The sequence below is a fragment of the Schistocerca cancellata genome, chromosome 3 (assembly GCF_023864275.1).
Source record: "Schistocerca cancellata isolate TAMUIC-IGC-003103 chromosome 3, iqSchCanc2.1, whole genome shotgun sequence".
NCBI lineage: Eukaryota > Metazoa > Arthropoda > Insecta > Orthoptera > Acrididae > Schistocerca > Schistocerca cancellata.
Genome location: NC_064628.1, coordinates 11,095,145 through 11,117,578, shown reverse-complemented (window position 1 = coordinate 11,117,578; position 22,434 = coordinate 11,095,145). Strand labels below are relative to the sequence as shown.

Genomic DNA, 22,434 nt, shown 5'->3' with positions numbered 1-22,434 from the left:
ATTACAGAGCATCCACCAGCTTCAACAGTCCCCTGCTGACATGCAGGGTCTGTCGATTCATGAGATTGTCTCCATACTCGTACACCTCCATCCACTCGATACAATTTGAAACGAGATTCGTTCGATAAGGGAAGACGTTTCCTGTCATCAACAGTCCAATGTCGGTATTGGCAGGCCCAGGCGAGGCGTAAAGCTTTGCGTCGTGCAGTCATCAGGGGTACACGAGCGGGCCTTTGGCTCCGAAAGCCCGTATCATATCGATGGTGCCTCGTTGAATGGTTTGCGCGCTGACACTTGTTGATGACACAGCATTGAAACCTGCAGCAATTTGCGGAAGGGTTGCACTTCTGTCACGTTGAACGATTCTCTTCAGTCGTCGTTGTCCCCGTTCTTGCAGGATCTTTTTCCAGCCGCAGCGATGTCAGAGATTTGATCTTTTACCGGATTCCTGATATTCACGGCACAGGGTGAAACGGTCGTACGGGAAAACCGCAACTTCATCGCTGCCTCGGAGATGCTGTGTCCCATCGCTCGTGCGCCGACTGTAACACCATGTTCAAACTCACTTAAATGTTGATAACCTGCCATTGTAACTGCAGTAACCGATCTAACAACTGCGCCAGACGCTTGTGTTATATAGGCGTTACCGACCGCAGCGCCGTAATCTCCCTGTTTACGTATCTCTGTATTTGAAGACGCATGCCTGTACCAGTTTCTTTGGCGCTTCAGTGTAATTCTGTGTATCATATCTACTGCTCTTTTTGGGTTCCGTTCCTCAGTCTGCAAAAATATAACGTTACAGGGACACTCTGTTACAGTCTGTCAGCTTGTCTATCTGTCTGTCCTACTGTTAAGAACCCTTTTTCTCAGGAAAGGGTGGACGTATCAAGTTCAAATTTACGTCACATAGTGAGCTCTATGGTGCCTTGACAGTGTAACAGTTTGAAGCTTCTAAGTCACCTCAGTCAAAATATATGGTCATTAAAGTCATATATTTCGACATTCGGAAACTAATTCAGCATAACCTATAGGCTGCTTATCCATTGGTGTAGTATCATGATATTTGGCAAGAAGCAAAGTTTCACAGTACACTTAAACAGAAAAAAATCAGGGAATTGTGAATTAATAATTATATCACAAGAAAATTTATTTGTCCTTTGTTATCATATTGCCTGTCTGCCTATTCGTCTTTTAAGAACCTTTTTTTCTCAGCAACGGCTAAACGTTTTAAGCCGAAATTTGTGACACATAGTAAGGTCTGTCTATGGTCCATTGACACTATAGTAAACGTTAGTAACTAAATCAATACAATCAAAAGATACGGTGTTTCATGCGACATATTTTGATACTCGCAAACTCATCAAAATCTAGAAGGCACTTCCTGTTGGACTAGAATCATGAAATTGGGCAAGTAGCAAGGTTTCACTGGACAAGTACAGGTAAAAATTAGGAAAAATCTCTTAATTTGTAGTTTTATCACACAAAAAGTGATTCTTATGATTTGTTATCCACCATCGAACGCGAAATTAACACATTCAAGAAAGACTTGAAATACGTGAGACCGGTTTATTGACAGTATTAATGTCGGTAACAGTCCAGACTTGTCGAGATTCTCAGTTCCCGGCATGGATGAATTGTCTAGATACATAATTACGTTTATTATTATTATATTTGTTAACATAGAGTGCAAATTTAAGTGTCAGGAAGTCTTTTCTGAAAGTATTTGTATGGAGTGTAGCCATGTATGGGTGTGAAATATAGATGATGAAGGAGGAGGAGGAGATTAGTGTTTAACGTCCCGTCGACAACGAGGTCATTAGAGACGGAGCGCAAGCTCGGGTGAGGGAAGGATGGGGAAGGAAATCGGCCGTGCCCTTTCAAGGGAACCATCCCGGCATTTGCCTGAAGCGATTTAGGGAAATCACGGAAAACCTAAATCAGGATGGCCGGAGACGGGATTGAACCGTCGTCCTCCCGAATGCGAGTCCAGTGTGCTAACCACTGCGCCACCTCGCTCGGTCGTTAGATGATGAACACTTTAGACAAGAAGAGAATAGAAGCTTTAGGAATGTGTTGCTACAGAAGAATGCTGAAGATTAGCTGGGTAGATCACGTAACTAATGAGGAGGTACTGCATAGAATTGGGGAGAAGATTAATTTCTGGTACAATCTGACTATACTCCATTCACCGAAACAAGAGACGTAGTGTAAACACGGCAAGGCGCATGACCACAGCGCTGCCGTCGAGGGGTGTACAAGGCTGGGGCGTCAGAAATTAAAAAATGAAAGTCGTGTTTTTTATAATTTGGCACCTGAACATGATAAAGAGATCCGAGAACTACCTTCCGACACCTTTATTTACATTACATTAAAATTTATTATCACTCAAAAAGAGAAATATTTAAGCTTTCAGGAAAAGTTGTTTTTTCGCGTTACTCTATATTTATCACGCCATATCTCCTAAACTGTGTGTCACACAGCAAAATAATTTTATAATTGCCTTCAGTACTATATGCTGATGACGTCTGCAAATTTTCTGCTCAATAGAGTCAGTAATAGTGAATCAATGAATTAAAATCTCACGTCTGATATAGAACTCTTACCAAATCATCGTCCGAAATATAGTAAGCGACAAACTTTTTCCCTTTACATTCTTTTGTGAGGGTGTAAGCGAGAAAAGTTTCAGAAAGGTTTGAATTTAATTTTGTAGTTTGTTCGAATGCGATGGGTGCAACCGTTTGTCCTTTATGAGCGATGCATTGTGCGGTTCGCAGGCGCGGCGCTCAGTCAGTGTGGCCGCCTCAGTTGCAGGTGTGAGCTCCTTAGTGGGTGTTGTACAGCGGCGATTTCAGGATATCTTAAGTTCATCTGCAAAGACGCTTGAAAGACTCGTTGTTGATTATTAGAGTAAGTATATGTGTTTGTAGTCACGCTGAGCATTCACTATTTATGTGCGCATCCAATAGCATCGCATGGTTTCTTATTTTATATATTCACTTATTTCATTAGCGTCACATACGGCTGTCCTCATTATGTCATCCACGGATTCAGCGAGCGAGGTCGACGTGTCAGTTCTAAGTCTACCAAAGAAGCGAGCAAAGAAGAAATCATTAAGCTCTTCTGAGAAGCACATGGTGCTTAATGTGTACGAAACGGAACTGTTACATCCAGAGCAGTCGATGAGTGACATTGTTTCGAAAACAGCTGCAGCTACAGGTGTTGGACGTTCTTCAGTGCATCGTGTGATAACTGAGTACAAGGCCACACACTCTTTGAAGTCTCCCAAGAAAGGAAAATTACGACAAACTTTCTGAAAATGTTGATAACTTCGATAGAAATGCGATAGGAAGGAAAGTACACGAATTTCTTTTTCCGTAACGAATTGCCATCAATTGACAAAGTGCTTAGAGTCGTGAACGAAGATGCAGATCTGGGCAATTTTTGGAGAACTACATTTTGTAAGTTACTGAGAGAAATGAATTTCAAATATGTCCGGCGTGGGCGCGATAGCATGCTAATAGACAGGGATGACATCTTTTTATGGAGGCGGCGTTATCTTCGAACCATTAAACGGTTGAGAGATGAAGGCAGACCCATTTACTATTTGGAGGAGATGTGGGTGAACGCAGGACATACCCGAAGTTACGTCTGCGTAGATGACACTATAAATTCCTCAAAACAAGCGTTTCTGTCCGGGTTATCCACCGGAAGCAAGGGCCCATCAGGTAAAGGGAAACGTCTGATTATCGCACACATTGGCAGCAAAGCAGGGTTCGTTGAAGGATGTTTGTGGACTTTCGAGATTATCATGAGGAGACGTGCGCCGAAACCTTCGAGAAGTGGTTTCAAGATGTTCTTCCTCGGCTTCAGGAAAATGCAGTTATTGTTCTTGATAACGCGCCGTACCATTCTCGGAGAAAAGAGAAAGTTCCCAATGCGAATTCCAATAACCATGAAATATCAGAGTGGCTAAAATCTAAAAACATCGATTTCGAAGACGGTATGTTGAAGAAAGAACTTTTAGATATAGTTAAAAATCACAGAACAGCGCACAACGAATACGCAATAAATGAAATGGCGAAGAATTCAGGAAAAACTGTTCTCAGAATTGCTCCGTACCACTGTGAATTAAACGCCATCGAGTTAGTGTGGGCCAGAATCAAAGGCTATGTTGCAGCGAAAAACAAAACATGCAAAATGCCGGAAGTTAAAGTACTGCTAGAAGAAGCAGTAAGAACAGTGACTGCAGAGGATTGGAACAAGTGCGTCCTCCATGTCGTAGAAAAAGTGGAAACTCAAATGTGGAAATTAGATTGCATTATAGAGGAGAGAGAGGAGCGGTTTATTATAAACTTCAATGAGAACAGTTCAAGTTCGACAGAGTGAACCTTGTTTCGTCATTTCTCATTATTATTACTGGTATTGTTATTAAAATTAACAATTAATTGTGTTTTAATGGAGCGTTTTGTTAGAAACCTGAATGAAAATAAATCTGCTTCGACAGAATGAACTCAGTTTAACATTATTTAAACATTGTTGTTAAATTTATTTCGTACATTGTTGCCCAGGTTTATCACAGTCCGCTGTGACAGCTCGGCAGCCAGCCGAACGCCGCCAGCTGCAAAGCGTGCGCCAAGGGTTTTCCACACCCCTACGTATCACGTGAACACCGAATGCTTTCTCTGGAAACGAGCGTAGTCGCTCACGTGACACTGTTTATGTTTCGTCCCAGCTCTCGGTGAATAGACTTTTAGAAGAAAGGATTGGTTGGTATTAGAAGAAAGGATTGGTTGGTAGGACACATCCCGAGGCTTAAAGCGATCACCAGTTTAGTGTTGGAGGGAAGCGTGGAGGGGAAAAATCGTAGAGGGAGAGTAAGAGATGAATACACCAAGCAGGTTCAGAATGATGTAGGTTTCAGTAGTTATTCGGAGATAAAGAGACTTGCACAGGATAGAGCAGCATGGAGAACTGCATCAAACCAGTCTCTGAACTGACGACCCCAACAATGAGGTAATTAAGTTTGTACGAAACCCGCAGTGGCTGAGTCCTACTCCGAATTTTTTAAATGGGACTGACCTGTGGTCATATAGAGGCGCACGCGACTATTCTCTGCGCTAGCGAGTCTCGATAAATATGAGCTAGGAAAGGAGCTACTCCGGTGACGTGTTCGAAGCAGAACGGAACTGCAATTCGTCAGCACCTGTCACCTTGATACCTTTAAGTAATTTTAATTGTGCTTATCCATTACGCATATTTTAGAACCGTGACTGTATATTGAATGTAAATAAGTTATACAAAACTGCAACCAGCCCCTTTTTTGAATAATTATGTTTTATTTCAAGGACCGGTTTTCGAACCTTTTCAGGTTCATCTTCTGATGGTTTCAGGAAGTCACATCATTATTGTTAGCATAATTATGGGTGCTGGCTCTATGACAAAAAGATGGGACACACTTAAATGTATCGCCACGACTATAGCTTATCTGTCGATATGGATGTAAATTTAGTTTTTTGCTTACTGCGACAGTATAGGCGGTGTTTTTCGGTTAGTGTCCATCTGTCTACCTCCATTTTGATGTTCAGTTGATGTATCACTACACACTTATTCACACTTATTAATATAGTTTGTGTGAAAGTGTGTGTAGTGGAAGTGTGTGTAGTGATACAACAACTGGACATCAAAATGGAGGCAGACTGATGGACGCTCATCATCATCATCATGAGTGTTCTGCCTAAAGGCAGGTTTCCACATGGTAGTTCTCCAGGTTGTCCGGTCTTCTGCCATCCTCTTCAGGTCTGCATAATTTCCTCTTCCCTTTATGTCGTCTATCACCTCGTATCTCGTTCTTCCTCTCAGTCTTCTCCCACAAACCAATCCTTCCAAAGCATCTACTAGCAAGCACTCCCTTCTCAGTGAATGTGCCAACCCGTTCTTTTTCCTTTCTCTTACAACCTTCAGCAGACATCTGCTCTCACCAAACCTTTCCAATACTCTTTCATTACTCACTCTTTGCATCCAGCTTATTCTCCCCATTCTTCTCCACATGCACATCTCAAATGCTTCTAACCTTTTTTCATCCTCTCGTCTCAGTGTCCATGTTTCTGCCCCATATAGTGTCACACTCCAGACAAAACATTTGCCAAGCCTTTTCCTTAGTCCTTTATCTAATTTGCCACATAAGAGTTTCCTATTTCTATTGAATGCCTCCTTCGCTATGGTAATTCGAGTTTTCACCTCCTGGTGACATCTAAAGTCTTCAATATTGTGCTTCCGAGATATTTAAATTCACTTACTTGGCTAATGGTAGTTGCAGCGAAGTCCTCAGGCCATTCCCCTTTGTCATATATGTCGTTACAGAGGTAGACTATTTCTTTTCTTGCCTTGTTTCTCAAACACTAACCGAAAAAGGCCGCCTATACTGTCTCAGTATGTAAAAAGGAAATTTAATCCATATCGACAGATAATTCCAATCCCAAAAAAAAGGCGTTGACAGATGTGAAAATTACCGAACTATCAGTTTAATAAGACACGGCAGCAAAATACTAACGCGAATTCTTTACAGACGAATGGAAAAACTGGTAGAAGCTGACCTCGGGGAAGATCAGTTTGGATTCTGTAGAAATAGGGGAACTCGTGAGGCAATACTGACTCTACGACTTATTTTAGAAGCTAGATTAAGAAAAGGCAAACCTACGTTTCTAGCATTTGTAGACATAGAGAAAGCTTTTGACAATGTTGACTGGAATACTCTCTTTCAAATTCTGACGATGGCAGGGGTAAAATACAGGGAGCGAAAGGCTATTTACAATTTGTACAGAAAACAGATGGCAGTTATAAGAGTCGAGGGACATGCAAGGGAAGCAGTCGTTGGGAAGGGAGTGAGACAGGATTGTAGCCTTTCCCCGATTTTATTCAATCTGTATATTGAGCAAGCAGTGAAGGAAACAAAAGAAAAATTCAGAGTAGTAATTGAAAGCTACAGAGAAGAAATAAAAACTTGGAGGTTCGCCGACGACATTGTAATTCTGTCAGAGACAGCAAAGGACTTGGAAGAGCAGTTGAACGGAATGGACAGTGTCTTGAAAGGAGGATATAAGATGAACATCAACAAAAGCAAAACGAGGATAATGGAATGTAGTCGAATTAAATCAGGTGATGCTGAGGGAATTAGATTAGGAAATGAGACACTTAAAGTAGTAAAGGAGTTTTGCTATTTAGGGAGTAAAATAACTGATGATGGGCGAAGTAGAGAGGATATAAAATGTACACTGGCAGTGGCAAGGAAAGCGTTTCTGAAGAAGAGAAATTTGTTAACATCGAGTATAGATTTAAGTGTCAGGAAGTCATTTCTGAAAGTATTTGTATGGAGTGTAGCCATGTATGGAAGTGAGACATGGACGATAAATAGTTTGGACAAGAAGAGAATAGAAGCGTTCGAAATGTGGTGTTACAGAAGAATGCTGAAGATTAGATGGGTAGATCACATAACTAATGAGGAGGTACTGATTAGGATTGGGGAGAAGAGGAGTTTGTGGCACAACTTGACTAGAAGAAGGGATCGGTTGGTAGGACATGTTCTGAGGCATCAAGGGATCACCAATTTAGTATTGGAGGGCAGCGTGGAGGGTAAAAATCGTAGAGGGAGACCAAGAGATGAATATACTAAGCAGATTCAGAAGAATGTAGGTTGCAGTAGGTACTGGGAGATGAAGAAGCTTGCACAGGACAGAGTAGCATGGAGAGCTGCATCAAACCAGTCTCAGGACTGAAGACCTCAACAACAACAACAATTCGTGTGTGTCTTGAAGAGAAGTTGGTTGGTAAAGAATAAAAGGCCTTTTTGACCTGAAACGAAGGAAGCTGTTTGGAGATTTATCGATATCGATTTCTACTTTTATGTTAGGAATAGACCTATTGACAGCAAGGGCTTCCAAAGTGACGTTTTGATCACAAGTACAGGATTCGTCATCCTCAAAAGTAAAGTCGATCACTGATTAGGATGCCGAAGAGACAAACTTGCTGCCGCACATCACCGTAAAGCTTTGCCACTAAATATTTCGCTTTGGTACTGTGTGTGCACTGTCATGGAGGTACCCTGAACACATTCAGACTCTGCGCCAGCGCTCTATTCCGATCCCTTGCATTTAGCAGGTAATACTGTTGCCACTGAAACACTGAAGGCGTTCGTGGGTCGTGCCTGGATCTTTTAGTCCGTAAAGGCATTACCCGTGGAAGGCAAGGGTCCTAGTTCGATCGCTGTCCTGGTACGCAGTTTTCGTTTGTCAGGAAGTTTCGTAACCGTATAGCATTCGTAAAACTGACTCAGCATATCAGAAAACTAGTTTAGTTACCGTAGTCTACCGTCGCCACGTAGATGGTGGAAAAACCATACAGGATTGACCTACGATAAGGGATCACCAATTTTGTATTGGAGGGCAGCGTGGAGGGTAAAAATCTTAGAGGGACGCCAAGAGATGAATATACTAAGCAGATTCAGAAGAATGTAGGTTGCAGTAGGTACTGTGAGATGAAGAAGCTTGCACAGGACAGAGTAGCATGGAGAGCTGCATCAAACCAGTCTCAGGACTGAAGACCACAACTACAACATCGACAGATAAGCTATAGTCATGGCGATACATTTAAGTGTGTTCCATCATAGAGCATTATGCTAGCAATAATGATGTAACTTCCTGAAACCATCTGAAGATGAACCTGAAAAGGTTCGAAACGCGGTTCATGGAATAAAACATAATTATTCAAAAAAGTGACTGGTTGCAGTTTTGTAATTGTAATTGTTTTCCAATATCGCCTCTACTTTTGTGTGGTGGTGGAGGGAGGGGGTGGGGGATGGGGAGGGGAGGGTGTTCACGACCTCTACGGCATCCCCCGTCGCATCGGATCCGCGCCTGTCGATAATCGATCAAACGCCTTCCCCTGCTGGCGGCGGCAGCGGCAGCTGCGCTCCCGGCGACAGGAAGCGCAGTGGGGGCGCATCGGCGGCAGGCAGCAAGGGCTCCGACCGAAATAGCAGCGGCGGCGGCGGCGGCGGCGGCAGCGGCGGCGCGGCCGTGAGGCTAGCTCTGGCGCAGGGCGGGCCGCGTGACGTCACGGCTGCTGCAGCGCTGCGCGCGGCCAGTCCGGCCAGTGTGGCGCGCGCCGGCCCCGCGGCAGCAGCAGCAGCAGCGCAACAGAAGACAGCAGACGACAGCGGCTGCAGCATGGCGGTGTTCGCGGCGCGCGTTCCCAGGTGAGGCCCCGCACCCCGCCCTGCTATTGATCGGCGGCGGCAGCAGCAGCAGCAGCCCACGTGCCCGGCGCCCCCTGGCGTAGCGGCGAGAGCAACAGGCGAGCCAACCCCGCCGCCGCCGCCGCCGCCGCTTCCGCTCGAGGACGGCGCCGCGATTCGCCGGTAGTCGCGCCGGCAACCGGCCTCGCCAGTGGTGTAATTGAGTGCTAAACGTGCCAAACGATCCAATTTACTCCCAGTTCAGAGGCCGCTCCCTTTCCGAACCGTCTGCAATTGCGCGTGTCGGCGTATACTGTTCACTGTACCGCGTGACAACTGCTCTTTCCATTCTAGCAGCTATTTATATTTTACGGAGTGTGGGGTGCAAAACACGAGGAACGAACACGACGTTCTCAAAGTGGTGCATGTATTGGCCAATTAGCGCGGGTGTGCAGGTGCGTGTGCGTACTCGTCAGTTTACAAGCCAGAAGTAGCGCCTCAACTGTCGAGGCTACGTATTCGGAAGTCGTGGTTCCATTCGAGTTCGATGCCAACACCTTTTTCTACCTTTCACCAACTGCGACATAATCGCGTATACAAACAGTGATCCAATACTGTAAAATGCTTTTTTATTCCAGTCTCTGATCACAATATCACTTCTTTAGACGATGACCATCCTCAGATCTTTTTTACACCGTGTCCCAAAGTGTTACGGCCATAATGGCATCGTCAAAACATATAATCAGCACAGCATCGTCACATAAATCTAAAATAAGGTTTAGAATAGGCCACATCGCCCACATAGTGATAATTGCAACTATCCAGTTGCAACTAGCCAGTTGCAATAATCACTTTGTGGACGATGTGGCCTATTCTACACCTTATTTTAGATTTATGTGAAGATGCTGTGCTGATCATATTTATATGTTTTGACGATGCAATTATGGGCGTATCACTTTAGGACATGGTGTAAAATAGATCTGAGGATGGTCATTACGGACTGAAACTGGTCATCGTCTAAAGAAGTGATATTGTGATCAGAGACTGGAATAAAAAAGCATCTCTTTCTACCGTTTACCACCATGTCCATCTCTAGTAGCGCTTTGCGCATGTGAGCAATACCAAGTCGCATTACGGATTCCACATTACAAGTACACGCTAAAGCTACTTGACAGAGGAAGTTAAGTCCCCAGTAGGACGAACGATAGTAAAATACTGTGCTGGGCTCTATAGCCTCAATAAATGTGAAGAAGGACGTTATTCCACTACGCTGTATTTTAAATTATTTTATTTGCATTAGTAGTTTCGGGTACTGCCCACTCTCAAGCAGCAGATGTGGATACATTGTCCTCGGTTCATCAAAAAATCACATGCAGTGCGTAATTGTGCACAGCAGGTCTTCCAAGGCCCTCACGTTGTAATGTTTACTACAAATCACTCTACACACACTTGTGCACAAATATGCATGGCACTCGACTTTTTGACGAAACGAAGACGATGTCTCCTCATCTGTTGCTGTAGATGCTTTTTGAGAATGCCCAGTTCTCGAAACTAGTACTGGAGATAAAGTAATGTGAAACGCAGACTGTTGGAATAATGTCCTTCTTGAAAAGAATAGCATTTTCTTGACGCCCAGGTTATCTGTCCATCTAGTCTGAGCCTAACCGCTTGTATGTCGTTGCCTGAGTTACGTTTTAAATAATATTTAATAATTTTCAAACGATACGTCAATATGCGAACACAGCGTGTCCATTGCAGTCAACAATCGTTCAAGTCATTACTAGTCCTGAAGCCCGTTACAAATTAAAATAAAATGCAGCCATCGAAGGGCGGGCTAAATCGAATGTTACCAATAGTGGCCAAAGAAAAATGTTTGTTTCATTATAATTGTAAGCGGATCACATCATTTTAAAATAGCGCTGTATAACGATTTCTTACTGACAGACGTCCGTGGGTGAATGAGTAGGCCTACTCAATACGTAATTAAAAACTGTCGACTTCCCTGCAGTTAGCAATTAATGCGAGAACAACCCTCTAACAATCGCCAAAGACAATCTGCCACATGTGAGTGTTGTGCGATGAAATGAAACACAGCACGGTCGTAAGTATCTGTGTGATTATTATTGCGAAGCTTTACTTTCGATTCTGCAACGGGGCAAGTATTTGTTAATACTGGCTCCCCCCCCCCCCCCCCCCCATGTGTCAAGACCTGGCTGTGGCAAACTGTGTAGTTAATACACTCACCGAATTCGACCCACTGAATAAAGATAACGTGTATAAACTTTCTGAAACTAATTGTGTCCTCTCCTCGGGCTTCGTCCGGTCACGACCTTCGACGTCTTTTTGGCACATTGCACGAGTAGAATAGAGAGCGCCAGTGTTGCTCTTGTCTTTACACGTTTCTTATCCCTTGTTAGCCCGCCCGGAGACGTACGTCACCTACGGCGGTACGTCGCAAACCGAGTTTATGAGGAGTCTTTTCTCAGGAAGAGGTGACTTTTATCAGCGCAGCCTGCCGCTGCTCCATTCAGAACCGACTTCTAACCCACCCACTAGACTTGGCCACTGTTTCTATGTTTCGATACAGTGTATCGATACGTGGAACTGTTTCAGTGTTTCGGAACGGCTGTGGTTCACTGTTTCGAAACAGTGGTGTTTCATTCCGCCCCTGCCTCGGACAACAGAAACTGTATCGTTGTTTCAAAATAAGGCTGTTTCAGTCCACCTGCGCTCGGAACGGACTAATTGTATCGAAACAGTGATGTTTCATTCCGCTCTGTGTCGGGCGAGATTCGGGCTCGGCACAGGTACTGAAACACAACATACCACTTCGTGAAACACTTTCAAGAGTGTCGAAATCTTTTTGACAAGCAATAGCATGAAGCTTAAGATATCCGAAAATAAAGCTTCGTTTCTAGCTGACTGTCCTATGCCGAAATGGCGTAACATCTGCTTTATAAACACTAACCAAACAATAAAATAACGCTTACTATTCACATTCAAAATAATAAATAGGTGGAAATCATTCAGTTAAATTACACTTTTTTTTAAAACATACGCTTCTCTGTTCATGTACAGTAATCGTATTAACAAACGCAAGTAAGCCTACAACATTTCGAATAAAAAAAGGCGTAGAGTGGCAGTTATTAGACATATACATAAATTTGATGTAGGTATAATAGCAAGCAATCTGTTTGACATATCACTGATAGTGTAATGGTGAACGGGAAGGGCTGGCAAGCATGGTGAATTTATAGTAACGGTTCGAAACACCTTGAAAGACAAAATTTTATCTGTTATATTTTGTTATTTATTCAAATTATTTGGCATTATTTGTGAGACTATAGTCACTGTGCCTATTATCCACAATGATTCCCTTAGTGTGCATGGAAATTAGCAGGATGGGTATATTACCCATACTAACGGAAAGTGGGAATCCCAGTAGCATATCCGTTGTGTCTGCAGTTTGCTCCCACCTCCAGTTCCGTTCGTGGTGGTTCTTCTGTCTTAGGCTATGGCTGTCCTCAGCCAATTGAAAAGTATGAAAGTCAAACGACACGAAAGCAGTGCATTTGCTGCAGGAAATACGAAACTGCCAAGACGGCTAAGTGGTAGTTTCATACTTTCTGCGATACGATTAGCGCTCTCGCACCTCATTTGTGTTTATATGGACAAACTTATACAGTAGACTTTCAAGATGATAAAATGTGTAGGTTTATTAGATAACAAAACACAAACTGTTTCACTGTTTCGAACCAGCGTATCGAAACATTACATTGTACTGTTTCATTTGTTTCGAAACAGTTACGTGTTTCAGTTTGCCCATCTCTACCACCCACGTAACCGGCTCCAGCAAGGAGCCAGGGAAAGTGTGACGCCAGGGATGAAAGACAGTCAGCGTCGAAATTTTTCAGGTGACGTGAGGGAATCTCAGACATCCTAATCGACAGCGCTCGGACGAAATTTCGTGAGAAATTAATAAAAAAAAAAAAAACTGTGATGAAGCAATGTTCAGGGAGGAGCAGTATATGCCGTCATCTAGAAGCCGTTTTCATAAATTTGGCGATGAAATTAAACACAGCACTGTCAGAAGTATCCGTGCGATGACTATTTCGAAACGTTTCTTTCGATAATGCGACGGGGCAAATATTTGTTAATGTTGGCGTCCCCTGCAACGTGCAGTGACCCGGCTATGGCAAATTGTCTGCCGTGATTAAAAACTGGCTGCAATTACAAATTTGGAACGAGTCAATCGCTTATACTTCAGTGATTACATATTAACAATACTATTTGCTTTAATGTGAAATATTACTGGCACGAATAAACTGTTATTGTTAAGTCTTCTGGCAATAATATTGATGGTTCCTACCAGGGACTATCGACCAGAAAGAATCTTTGTACGTCCCTCAAAAACGATTACCAGACCTAACAGTTCTATGTTTTCCTTCTTTTTTTTTTCTCACGCCAGGCGAAAGATTCGATTAACCTGATGTGCTAAATATAGCACACTAGGGGTTATCAGTCAGAGAAAAGCAGATATCCTTCAAACATTCTTCCTAGCAGACGGACTTAAAGATTAGAGCAACAGGTGGCTTCCGCCCTGCAGGCCTTACCCAAGGTATTGAACACCTGCGTAGGTCGCTTTCGTTTACCTTAGTGCCTCCGATTCTACAGAGAACGGGGCGCGAATGCGGGGGTTTTCCAACAAACAACAGGCTGGAAACTTACGTATCCAACGCAAGTGAATTGTAATGCAGAACTGTCGATGATTTACATAGTTTCGTGAATATTGTCGAAAACAGCCGATGTAACTTTTGTAGGGAAATTTCTTTTCGCTTAAATCTACAGTGCTCATAGAAGAAAATTCTTAACGCCGCGGATGGGTAAATAGTTTCCGTGCACTAACTTACGTAAAGAGCTCCACTACACGCAGAACTCCAGGAGCGGATGTTTTCATCACCTAACTGGTGTTTTCCTTTCTTTGTTTCGGCATAGCTATTGACTGAATTTCCGTATAAATAAATTTGTTTGCTATTCGTCTACATGTTGACGCGCTCACCATCACATTTTTCTTGTCGAGTAAGGCCACCTTTCAGTAGGTGAGTACAGCATTCATTACCAGTTAAGGTAGTCACGACGCTTTAGTAGAATGCTGCCATCTCCAAGTGCCTAAACAAGTCTTTTACGTTGAACTCCATATATCCAAAGACCACACCTTGTTTTCAAAAGTGATCTTTTTGCCTGATGGGTCACTTAGATAATGTGACGACATAATTCCTCCTGTACCCAATAAAATAGAAGTATCTAAGTAAATATTTTGAGTCGGTGCTTATTTCGATAGCAAATTTGAGGTAAAATCGTTTCCTTGCGTTTACTGCAAACAGCGTAAATATTTTTATTAAATAGTAGTTGTGAAAACAAGCATTGTTCCGGCATATGCATGTAGATATTACCAGTGCATCCACGATTCCTTAAGGAAGCGAACCCTAATGTATACAACAGTTAATGTGTTAAATATTTTGCGTCAAGCATGTGAGCCAGAAAAGTTAAAAAAGAGGTTTGAAATTATATTTAAAGATTTTTGAAAGCCGCCTAGTGCTCACATTATCAAATACTGGATGACTACGGTTCGGGTGATAACCTGTAAGCACTCTCCGTTTCAAGCAAAAACTAGTTTTTCACGCATGTCAGTGTTTATGACGCTCTATCTCGTGAGCTATGTATCGTACAATGATATAATTTTGCAGATACATTGAGTGGTATGTGTAGGTACTGCGTGTACAATATGTTGCGAATAGAGTTAGTAGTAAAGAAGTAATAAATTAAAACGACGTTCCTGATGCTGAAGTTTCACTGCTCGGACAGCCAATCAGTAAAAGTTTGATAAAGGTTTGAAATTGCTTGTAAAGTTTGTTGCGAGTCGGTAAGCCCTTTCATTCTCAAATGCTGGGTGAACATAATCTCTAACTCACGCGTCGAGAGCCACGTTGCCTCAATACATAGTGTATTAGTGCATTACTTATGTTACTGTATTAAACCTTTAAGATAAGAGTGGATGATGATAGTATCTTAAATTCAACCAGTAACTAACGTAAACGAAATACTGAAGACATTAGGAAAAGCATAGATTGCTACTCACCGTAAAGATAACCCGTCGAGTTGCGGACAGTCACAACGAAAACACTGTTGCACATAATGGGCCTTCAGGCAAAGCCTTCTATAGCAAAGAAAAACCTACACACATTCTCGCAGGCATACATGACCGCCACCACCGGCAGCTCCAACTGGATGTGAAGTGGTGGAAATGATATGTTTTCACGAGCTACCATTTAGTCACACTTTTCTTTCTCACACAGCGAGATTTTTAGGTCACGAATACAGAAGTTACAAAAGAAACATGTGAAGCTCATGCAGTCTTATTGCATTCCCAATAATATAGCAATTACTTTTATATTCATTGATTTTTCCAACTCTGCTTGGTAGAACAACTTTATATCATTAAATGAAAGACACTAAAATGTGATAATATCTCATTTTACTAAGGTCTGAAGCTCCTCTTTTCGTAGTAGCTGATTGAGACACCAAACAGGGACACGAAACAGGACGGAAAATGTTTAAGTACAGAAACTTACATAACCTCTACCCACGAATCAACTCTCCACAAATAAGCAATACTTTTCTTCAAGGCTAGTTTTCAGATGACATGCTGGCAAAAGAACGACGAAAACGAGCACTAAAATCGCTGTACAATAATACAGTTCAATTAGCGATGTAATTTTGAGGTGAGTGTGCAAAGAAAACGAAGCAAATTGCAAATATTGTATTTCTTGGGCCTACAGTAGTTAAATTATTACAAATGTGATATTGTACTTTACAGAAACAAAAATTTAAGCCACAGAAGGTGACACATTGGTGTCAAAACATGTCTGGGGAAATATAAAAATAAACTAATTGTGTTTGCGTGAGGGTGATTTCCAAAACAACCCAGTGATAATACCTTGTAAGCCCAAAATTGGTTAACTCAATAAACTGATACTGCAGGACATTGACATTTTTTGTTCCACATTTGCAAAAATTACGCGAATAAATACAGCAGTCAGCCACATTTTCTGTCGCTTTATTTATGCGTTTTTTTCTGTCGCTTTATTTATGCGTTTCGGGCGTTCGCCCATCTTCATTTATATCTTCCACAATATAACATTTTTGTAGACTGCATTTTGAGTAAGTAATGTCTTTTTCCCCGACTTCTTTCGACGCAAGAATAAAAAGCGTCAGCTCCTATAGGAACCGTAGCCCAGACGACGAAACGATATACACAGTGATAGAAAAAAATCGCAACACTAGGGAGGAGTTGTGCGACCTAAAGACGGGCCACTTAGATAATGTCGCAACATAATTCCACCTAGAAGATGGTGTCTATTCAAATTTGGCGCCAGACGCACAAGAGTTGCGCTAGAAGCGCCATTATGAGTATGCCGACCAGATCTGCTTTAAATATACGCTGTAACAGCGTAACGTGAGCATTAGTTACCCTTGAGATTTGACGTGGTGAGTTTATGCCAGTCAAGAACGCCTTAAAGGCGACAAAGACGCCATTATCAGCACCCCACTGAGTTTGAACGAGGTCGTGTAACAGGGCTACGTGAAGCTGGATGTTCCTTCTGTGGTACTGCAGAATAACTTGGCAGGAATGTAGCCACTGTACACGACTGCTGGCAGCTGTGCCCACGAGAATGTACGGTCGCAAGAAGACCCGGCTACAGACGGCCACGTGGTAATGCCGAGATGGAAGACCATCGTGTTCGGCGTGTGACAACGGCGCATTGTGCTGCATCTCAGACAACGATTTGAGCAGCAGTTGGCACCACAGCGGCACAACTAACTGTTACCAATAGGTTACTTCCAGGACAGCTACACGCCCTGTTAAAGAGTATTCCACTGATTCTAAACCACCACCATTCGTGAATTCAGTGGTGTCAAGCGAGAGCCCATTGGAAGGCTGGTGGTCTCAGATGAAAGCTGGTGCCAGTCATGGTCGTGTGTTGGTTAGTAGAGGGCCAGGTGAGGGTTTGCATCCAATATGACTGTGTGATGGACAGACACACTGTAACGTTGTTACTTTAATTTGCTATGATGATAGCGGTACTGATAGCCAATAAAAGCGGGTTAAAAGCTGTGAGCTGCCTGGGGAAGTTAACCTTGCATTACTGCGCAACTGTTTCACCAGGTATCCAGTCTAGCTTACAATATTCCCAACCAGACTAACATTAATTATAATCTTTTAATAGTCATACGACAACCGGTGATTATATATATATATATATACATATATATATATATATATATATATATATATATATATATATATATATAAAGTGAATTTAAATAAAAAGAAATAAATCAGTTTATATTTGCAAATTTATTTTAACATTGATCATTGAAATTTCAGCATATTAAACGTGAGTTATAACTGAGCTGGTGCCTTATTTAGGACTGTGAAAATGTGAGTTTGCAATCTTACGGAACACATCAAATATGGAGGCAAGATCGGGAGACTGCATACAACACTGCATTCATAAAACAACACACAAAGAACGTTGAAACGTATGCAAGAGAAAGTTAACCACTACCAACAGATTCAAATTTTCACCCAAAGAAGATACGTTCGTAGCACAATCCTGTCCGTCATGTAATTACCACACACTGGTATACTAAATTCATATTAACTCTGTGAAATCTTCGCGAAAAGAATAGCTGAGGGCTACTTTGATGATTACACCACTTGCTTCACGTGGTCAACTTGGTTTACACAAAGAGTGTAACTCCACAATAATTTTGATAATTAAAATAAATTAGATCGAAAAGCAATTTACAAAAGAAAAACCTCGAACTGGTTACTAACGTCTTACTGTTAACCTGACGGGTCAAACAGTTATTTAAGCACGTGGTACTGGTCTTGCAAAGTACACCCCACGTGGGTTGAACATAAAGAAAAGTTGCTATATTGAAAAATATTGTCAAGGCGAGACGTTATAATCACACAAGCATTCGCATTTAAGATTGATCTTAGTTAGAGTTACTGATCAACACGTGGTTCCACTTTACTCACAAAGTAGTGACAAAGCAACTACCGGAAAATAATCTGAAGTTCACACGAGAATTACACTGCGCTGCAATTTAAGATAACATTAGATATTTTAGAGCTAAACCTGAAATAAAGGTGATTAAATTTTCAGTTAGGCTGAACTTAAGAAACCCGTTGTCCTGCGGACTTAGCAGACACGCACTTAGCCGGAGATCTTACCACTTCAGACGCTCGCCCCGGACCAACTGACCTGCGCTCCTACCGAGCGTGCTTCCCAAATACAAACGGAAGTGACCAGAGGGGCAGCTTCCTATACCAACATGACAACGGACGGACAGGACCATACTAAGGATAGAAACCTCTTTGCTTTTAGAAAGCGTAGCTACCTGTTCCGACGTTGGTCCTACTGTTCTCTAGCAGACAGGCTTGTCTGCTACCCTCAAGCATGCAACTACAAATACATTTGCTCATTCATCCTCTCACACAGAAGGGAAGGGGGATGACAGTATCTTATCATACACAGTGTATAAAAGAAAGCGGATGTAGGTTCTGTATGAGACTGTGTGACATGAATTACATATAAACTGTGTTTTAAAGTGTAGTAGTGTGACAGATCGTTCTTGTTTATGTGTAAAAGTAACACGTTCCACTACTCAGTCTCCTCCCAGATAGTCAGAAACGCCACAGTAAATTTAGAAGAGGAATTTATGCCGTAAATGACAATAGATTTAAGAAATTAAACATGAAAGGAATCCAACAGAGACCTTTCAACACCTTGGAGCTATAGTCTGGGTGCGATTTTGTATGATGGGTGGATCACCCTCGTGGTTATCCCACAATAGACATGTTGTCCCGGACTGCTCGATCACCAGATCTGTCTCCAACCGAGCACGAATGGGACATCATCGGAGGACAAATCCACAAAGAGCATCAGCCGTCCCTGTAATGGTCGACCAAGTGCAACAGGCACGGAACTCCATCCCACAAAGTGACAACCGGCATCTGTACAACACAATGCATGCACGTTTGCATGCTTCAGTTCAACATTCTGGCGGATAAACCGGTTATTAATGTACCATAATTTCACATTGGCACTGGCTTATCTCGCGCTTACATTAACGTGTCATCTTCCAGTAAACGGAAATGAGCGTTTGGCGTCATTGGTCTGGAGGCCCCTTTCTGGGCAGGTCCGGCCACCTCGGTGCAGGTCTCATTACATTCGACGCCCCATTGGGGGACCTGCGCGTCGGTTGCGGATGAATACAACACAACACCCAGTCCCTGAGCGGAGAAAATCTCCGACCCAGCCGGGAATCGAACCCGGGCCCGTAGGACGGCAATCCGTCACGGTGACCACTCAGCTATCGGTTCCAGTGTTAAGTACTAAGCATGGTGCCTAGACAAATGTATTCCCGAAATTTGATTACGCTACATTAATTATTATTTCGGTGTTACGATTTTTTTCCGTCAACGTCTATTTGAATGTTCGATGATTAATTTGTTTAGAATGCCCAAGTTTCATATCAGAAATAATATAGTTAGTAATCGTAGTGCGCACATCCCTCACGCATTATGCCATAGGTCTGTTCCGATTGTCGCATACAAGGCAGTACTAGGAGCGATCTATGGTCGTGGGAAACGTGATCAGCATGTCGCCAATGGTACGTCTACATCCAATGGGTACTCTGCAAGTCACACTTAATTGCCTGGCAGACTGTTCATCGAACCACCTTCACAATAATCTCTATTATTCCACTTTCGAACAACGCGCGGGAAAAAGAACACCTATACCTTTGCGTGGGAGGTCTGATTTCCCTTATTTTATTACGATGATCTTTTCTCCCTAAGTAGGACGGCATCAACAAGATATTTTCGCATTCGGAGGACAAAGTTGGTGATCGAAGTTTCGTGGAAAGATTCAGCCGCAACTAGAAACACCTTTGTTTTCATGATGTCCACCCAAAGTCCTGTATCCTGTGCGTGACACTCTCCCATTTCTCGCTAATCCAAAACGTGCTGCTCTTTTTTTAACTTTCTTAATGTACTCCGTTAACCCTTTCTGGTGAGCATCCGAACCACGCAGCACCACTCCAGAAGAGGACGGACAAGCGTACAGCAGGCAGTCTCTTTAGTAGATCTGTCGCATCTTGTAAGTGTCCTGCCAACAAAACGAGGTCTTCGGTTCGCCTTCCCCACAACATTTTCTGTGTGCTCATTCCATCTTAACTTGTTCGTAATTGTAATTCTTAGGTATTTCATTGAATGTACGGCGTCGATTGATTTCTCGTGTAACCGAAGTACCGGGTGATCAAAAAGTCAGTATAAATTTGAAAACTTAATAAACCACGGAATAATGTAGAAAGAGAGGTAAAAATTGATACACATGCTTGGAATGACATGGGGTTTTATAGGGGCAAAAAAAAAACAAAGTTCGCAAAATGACGCGTGAAAGATCTCTTGCGCGCGTCGTTTGGTGATGATCATGTGCTCAGCCGCCACTTTCGTCATGCTTGGCCTCCCAGGTCACCAGACCTCAGTCCGTGCGCTTATTGGCTTTGGGGTTACCTGAAGTCGCAAGTGTATCGTGATCGACCGACATCTCTAGGGATGCTGAAAGACAACGTCCGACGCCAATGCCTCACCGTAACTCCGGACATGCTTTACATTGCTGTTCAAAACATTATTCCTCGACTACAGCTATTATTGAGGAATGATGGTGGACATATTGAACATTTCCTATAAAGAACATCATCTTTGCTTTGTCATACTTTGTTATGCTATTTATTGCTATTCTAATAAGATTCTTTTTTTCTCTCTCTCTAATAAAATCCCATGTTATTCCAAGCATGTGTGTCAATTTGTACGTCTCTATCTACATTATTCCGTGATTTATTCAGTTTTCAATTTTATACTGACTTTTTGATCACCCAGTATAACGGACTCCTTTTAGCACTCATATGGATGACCTCACACTTTTAATTATTTAGGGTCGATCGCCAGTTTTCGCCCCATACGGATATCTTTTCTAAATCTTTTAGCAATTTGTTTTGATCTTCTGATGACTTTACTAGACGATAAACAACAGCGTCATTTGCAAAGAACCTACGGCGGCTGCTCCAGCAGTTTTTACCAAGAGATGAATCCTGGTGACGTCACTGCCTCTTTATTGCAGCAGCACCTGTCTAGAGAACCCGGTCCCAGAATATCGTACCTAAAATTCGAGGAGGTGCTGTGAATCGAATCCGGTTCCTTCGGCACCGAAGCCACGGTAACAATTCTGCTATGGGTAAATAGATATTAACGCTTAAACAAGCAAATTATCCTGCAACTGTAGTAACTACAAGCGATTTCTTATTTGATCTGCCGGCCGCGGTGGTCTAGCGGTTCTGGCGCTGCAGTCCGGAACCGCGCGACTGCTACGGTCGCAGGTTCGAATCCTGCGTCGGGCATGGGTGTGTGTGATGACCTTAGGTTAGTTAGGTTTAAGTAGTTCTAAGTTCTAGTGGACTGATGACCTAAGATGTTGAGTCCCATAGTGCTCAGAGCCATTTGAATCAATTCTGCTATGGGTAAATAGATATTAACGCTTAAACAAGCAAATTATCCTGCAACTGTAGTAACTACACGCGATTTCTTATTTGATCTGCCGGCCGGGGTGGCCAAGCGGTTCTAGGCGCTACAGTCTGGAACCGCGCGACCGCTACGGTCGCAGGTTCGAATCCTGCCTCGGACATGGATGTGTGTGATGTCCTTAGGTTAGTTAGGTTTAAGTAGTTCTAAGTTCTAGGGGACTGATGACCTTTGAAGTTCAGTCCAATAGTGCTCAGAGCCATTTTTTTATTTGATCAAAATTACAAAATTTATCACTGAATTCTGGGCATACAGCACGGTCACAAAGCGAGGCCTTGCGCAGATACTGCGAGCGGGACATCCCTGTCTGGACGCGTTATCGAGTGAGCAAAGAGCTTAGGACCACAGCCCCTTACTGTTTCGCGTAGTGTGGCAGTGACAAGACTGTCTTATCGGGCGCGCTATCTTATCTTCACGAATTTCTATCCCGATAAAGCCTTCCCCTCGGGGTGTGCTGGCTGCTGGCCCAGGTACGTATCTGCATAGTCCA

General features: G+C 42.8%; 1 protein-coding gene across 1 annotated transcript in view; it reads left to right on the top strand.

The window, feature by feature from the left end:
- Positions 1-9,159: 9,159 nt before the first annotated feature.
- LOC126176783 (uncharacterized) overlaps positions 9,160-22,434 on the top strand; it is a 211,760-nt gene continuing 198,485 nt past the window's right edge. Inside the window, exon 1 of the mRNA XM_049923954.1 lies at positions 9,160-9,250. Coding sequence (XP_049779911.1) covers positions 9,222-9,250 — 29 coding nt within the window. The 5' untranslated portion in view covers positions 9,160-9,221. The remainder of the gene's footprint in view (positions 9,251-22,434) is intronic.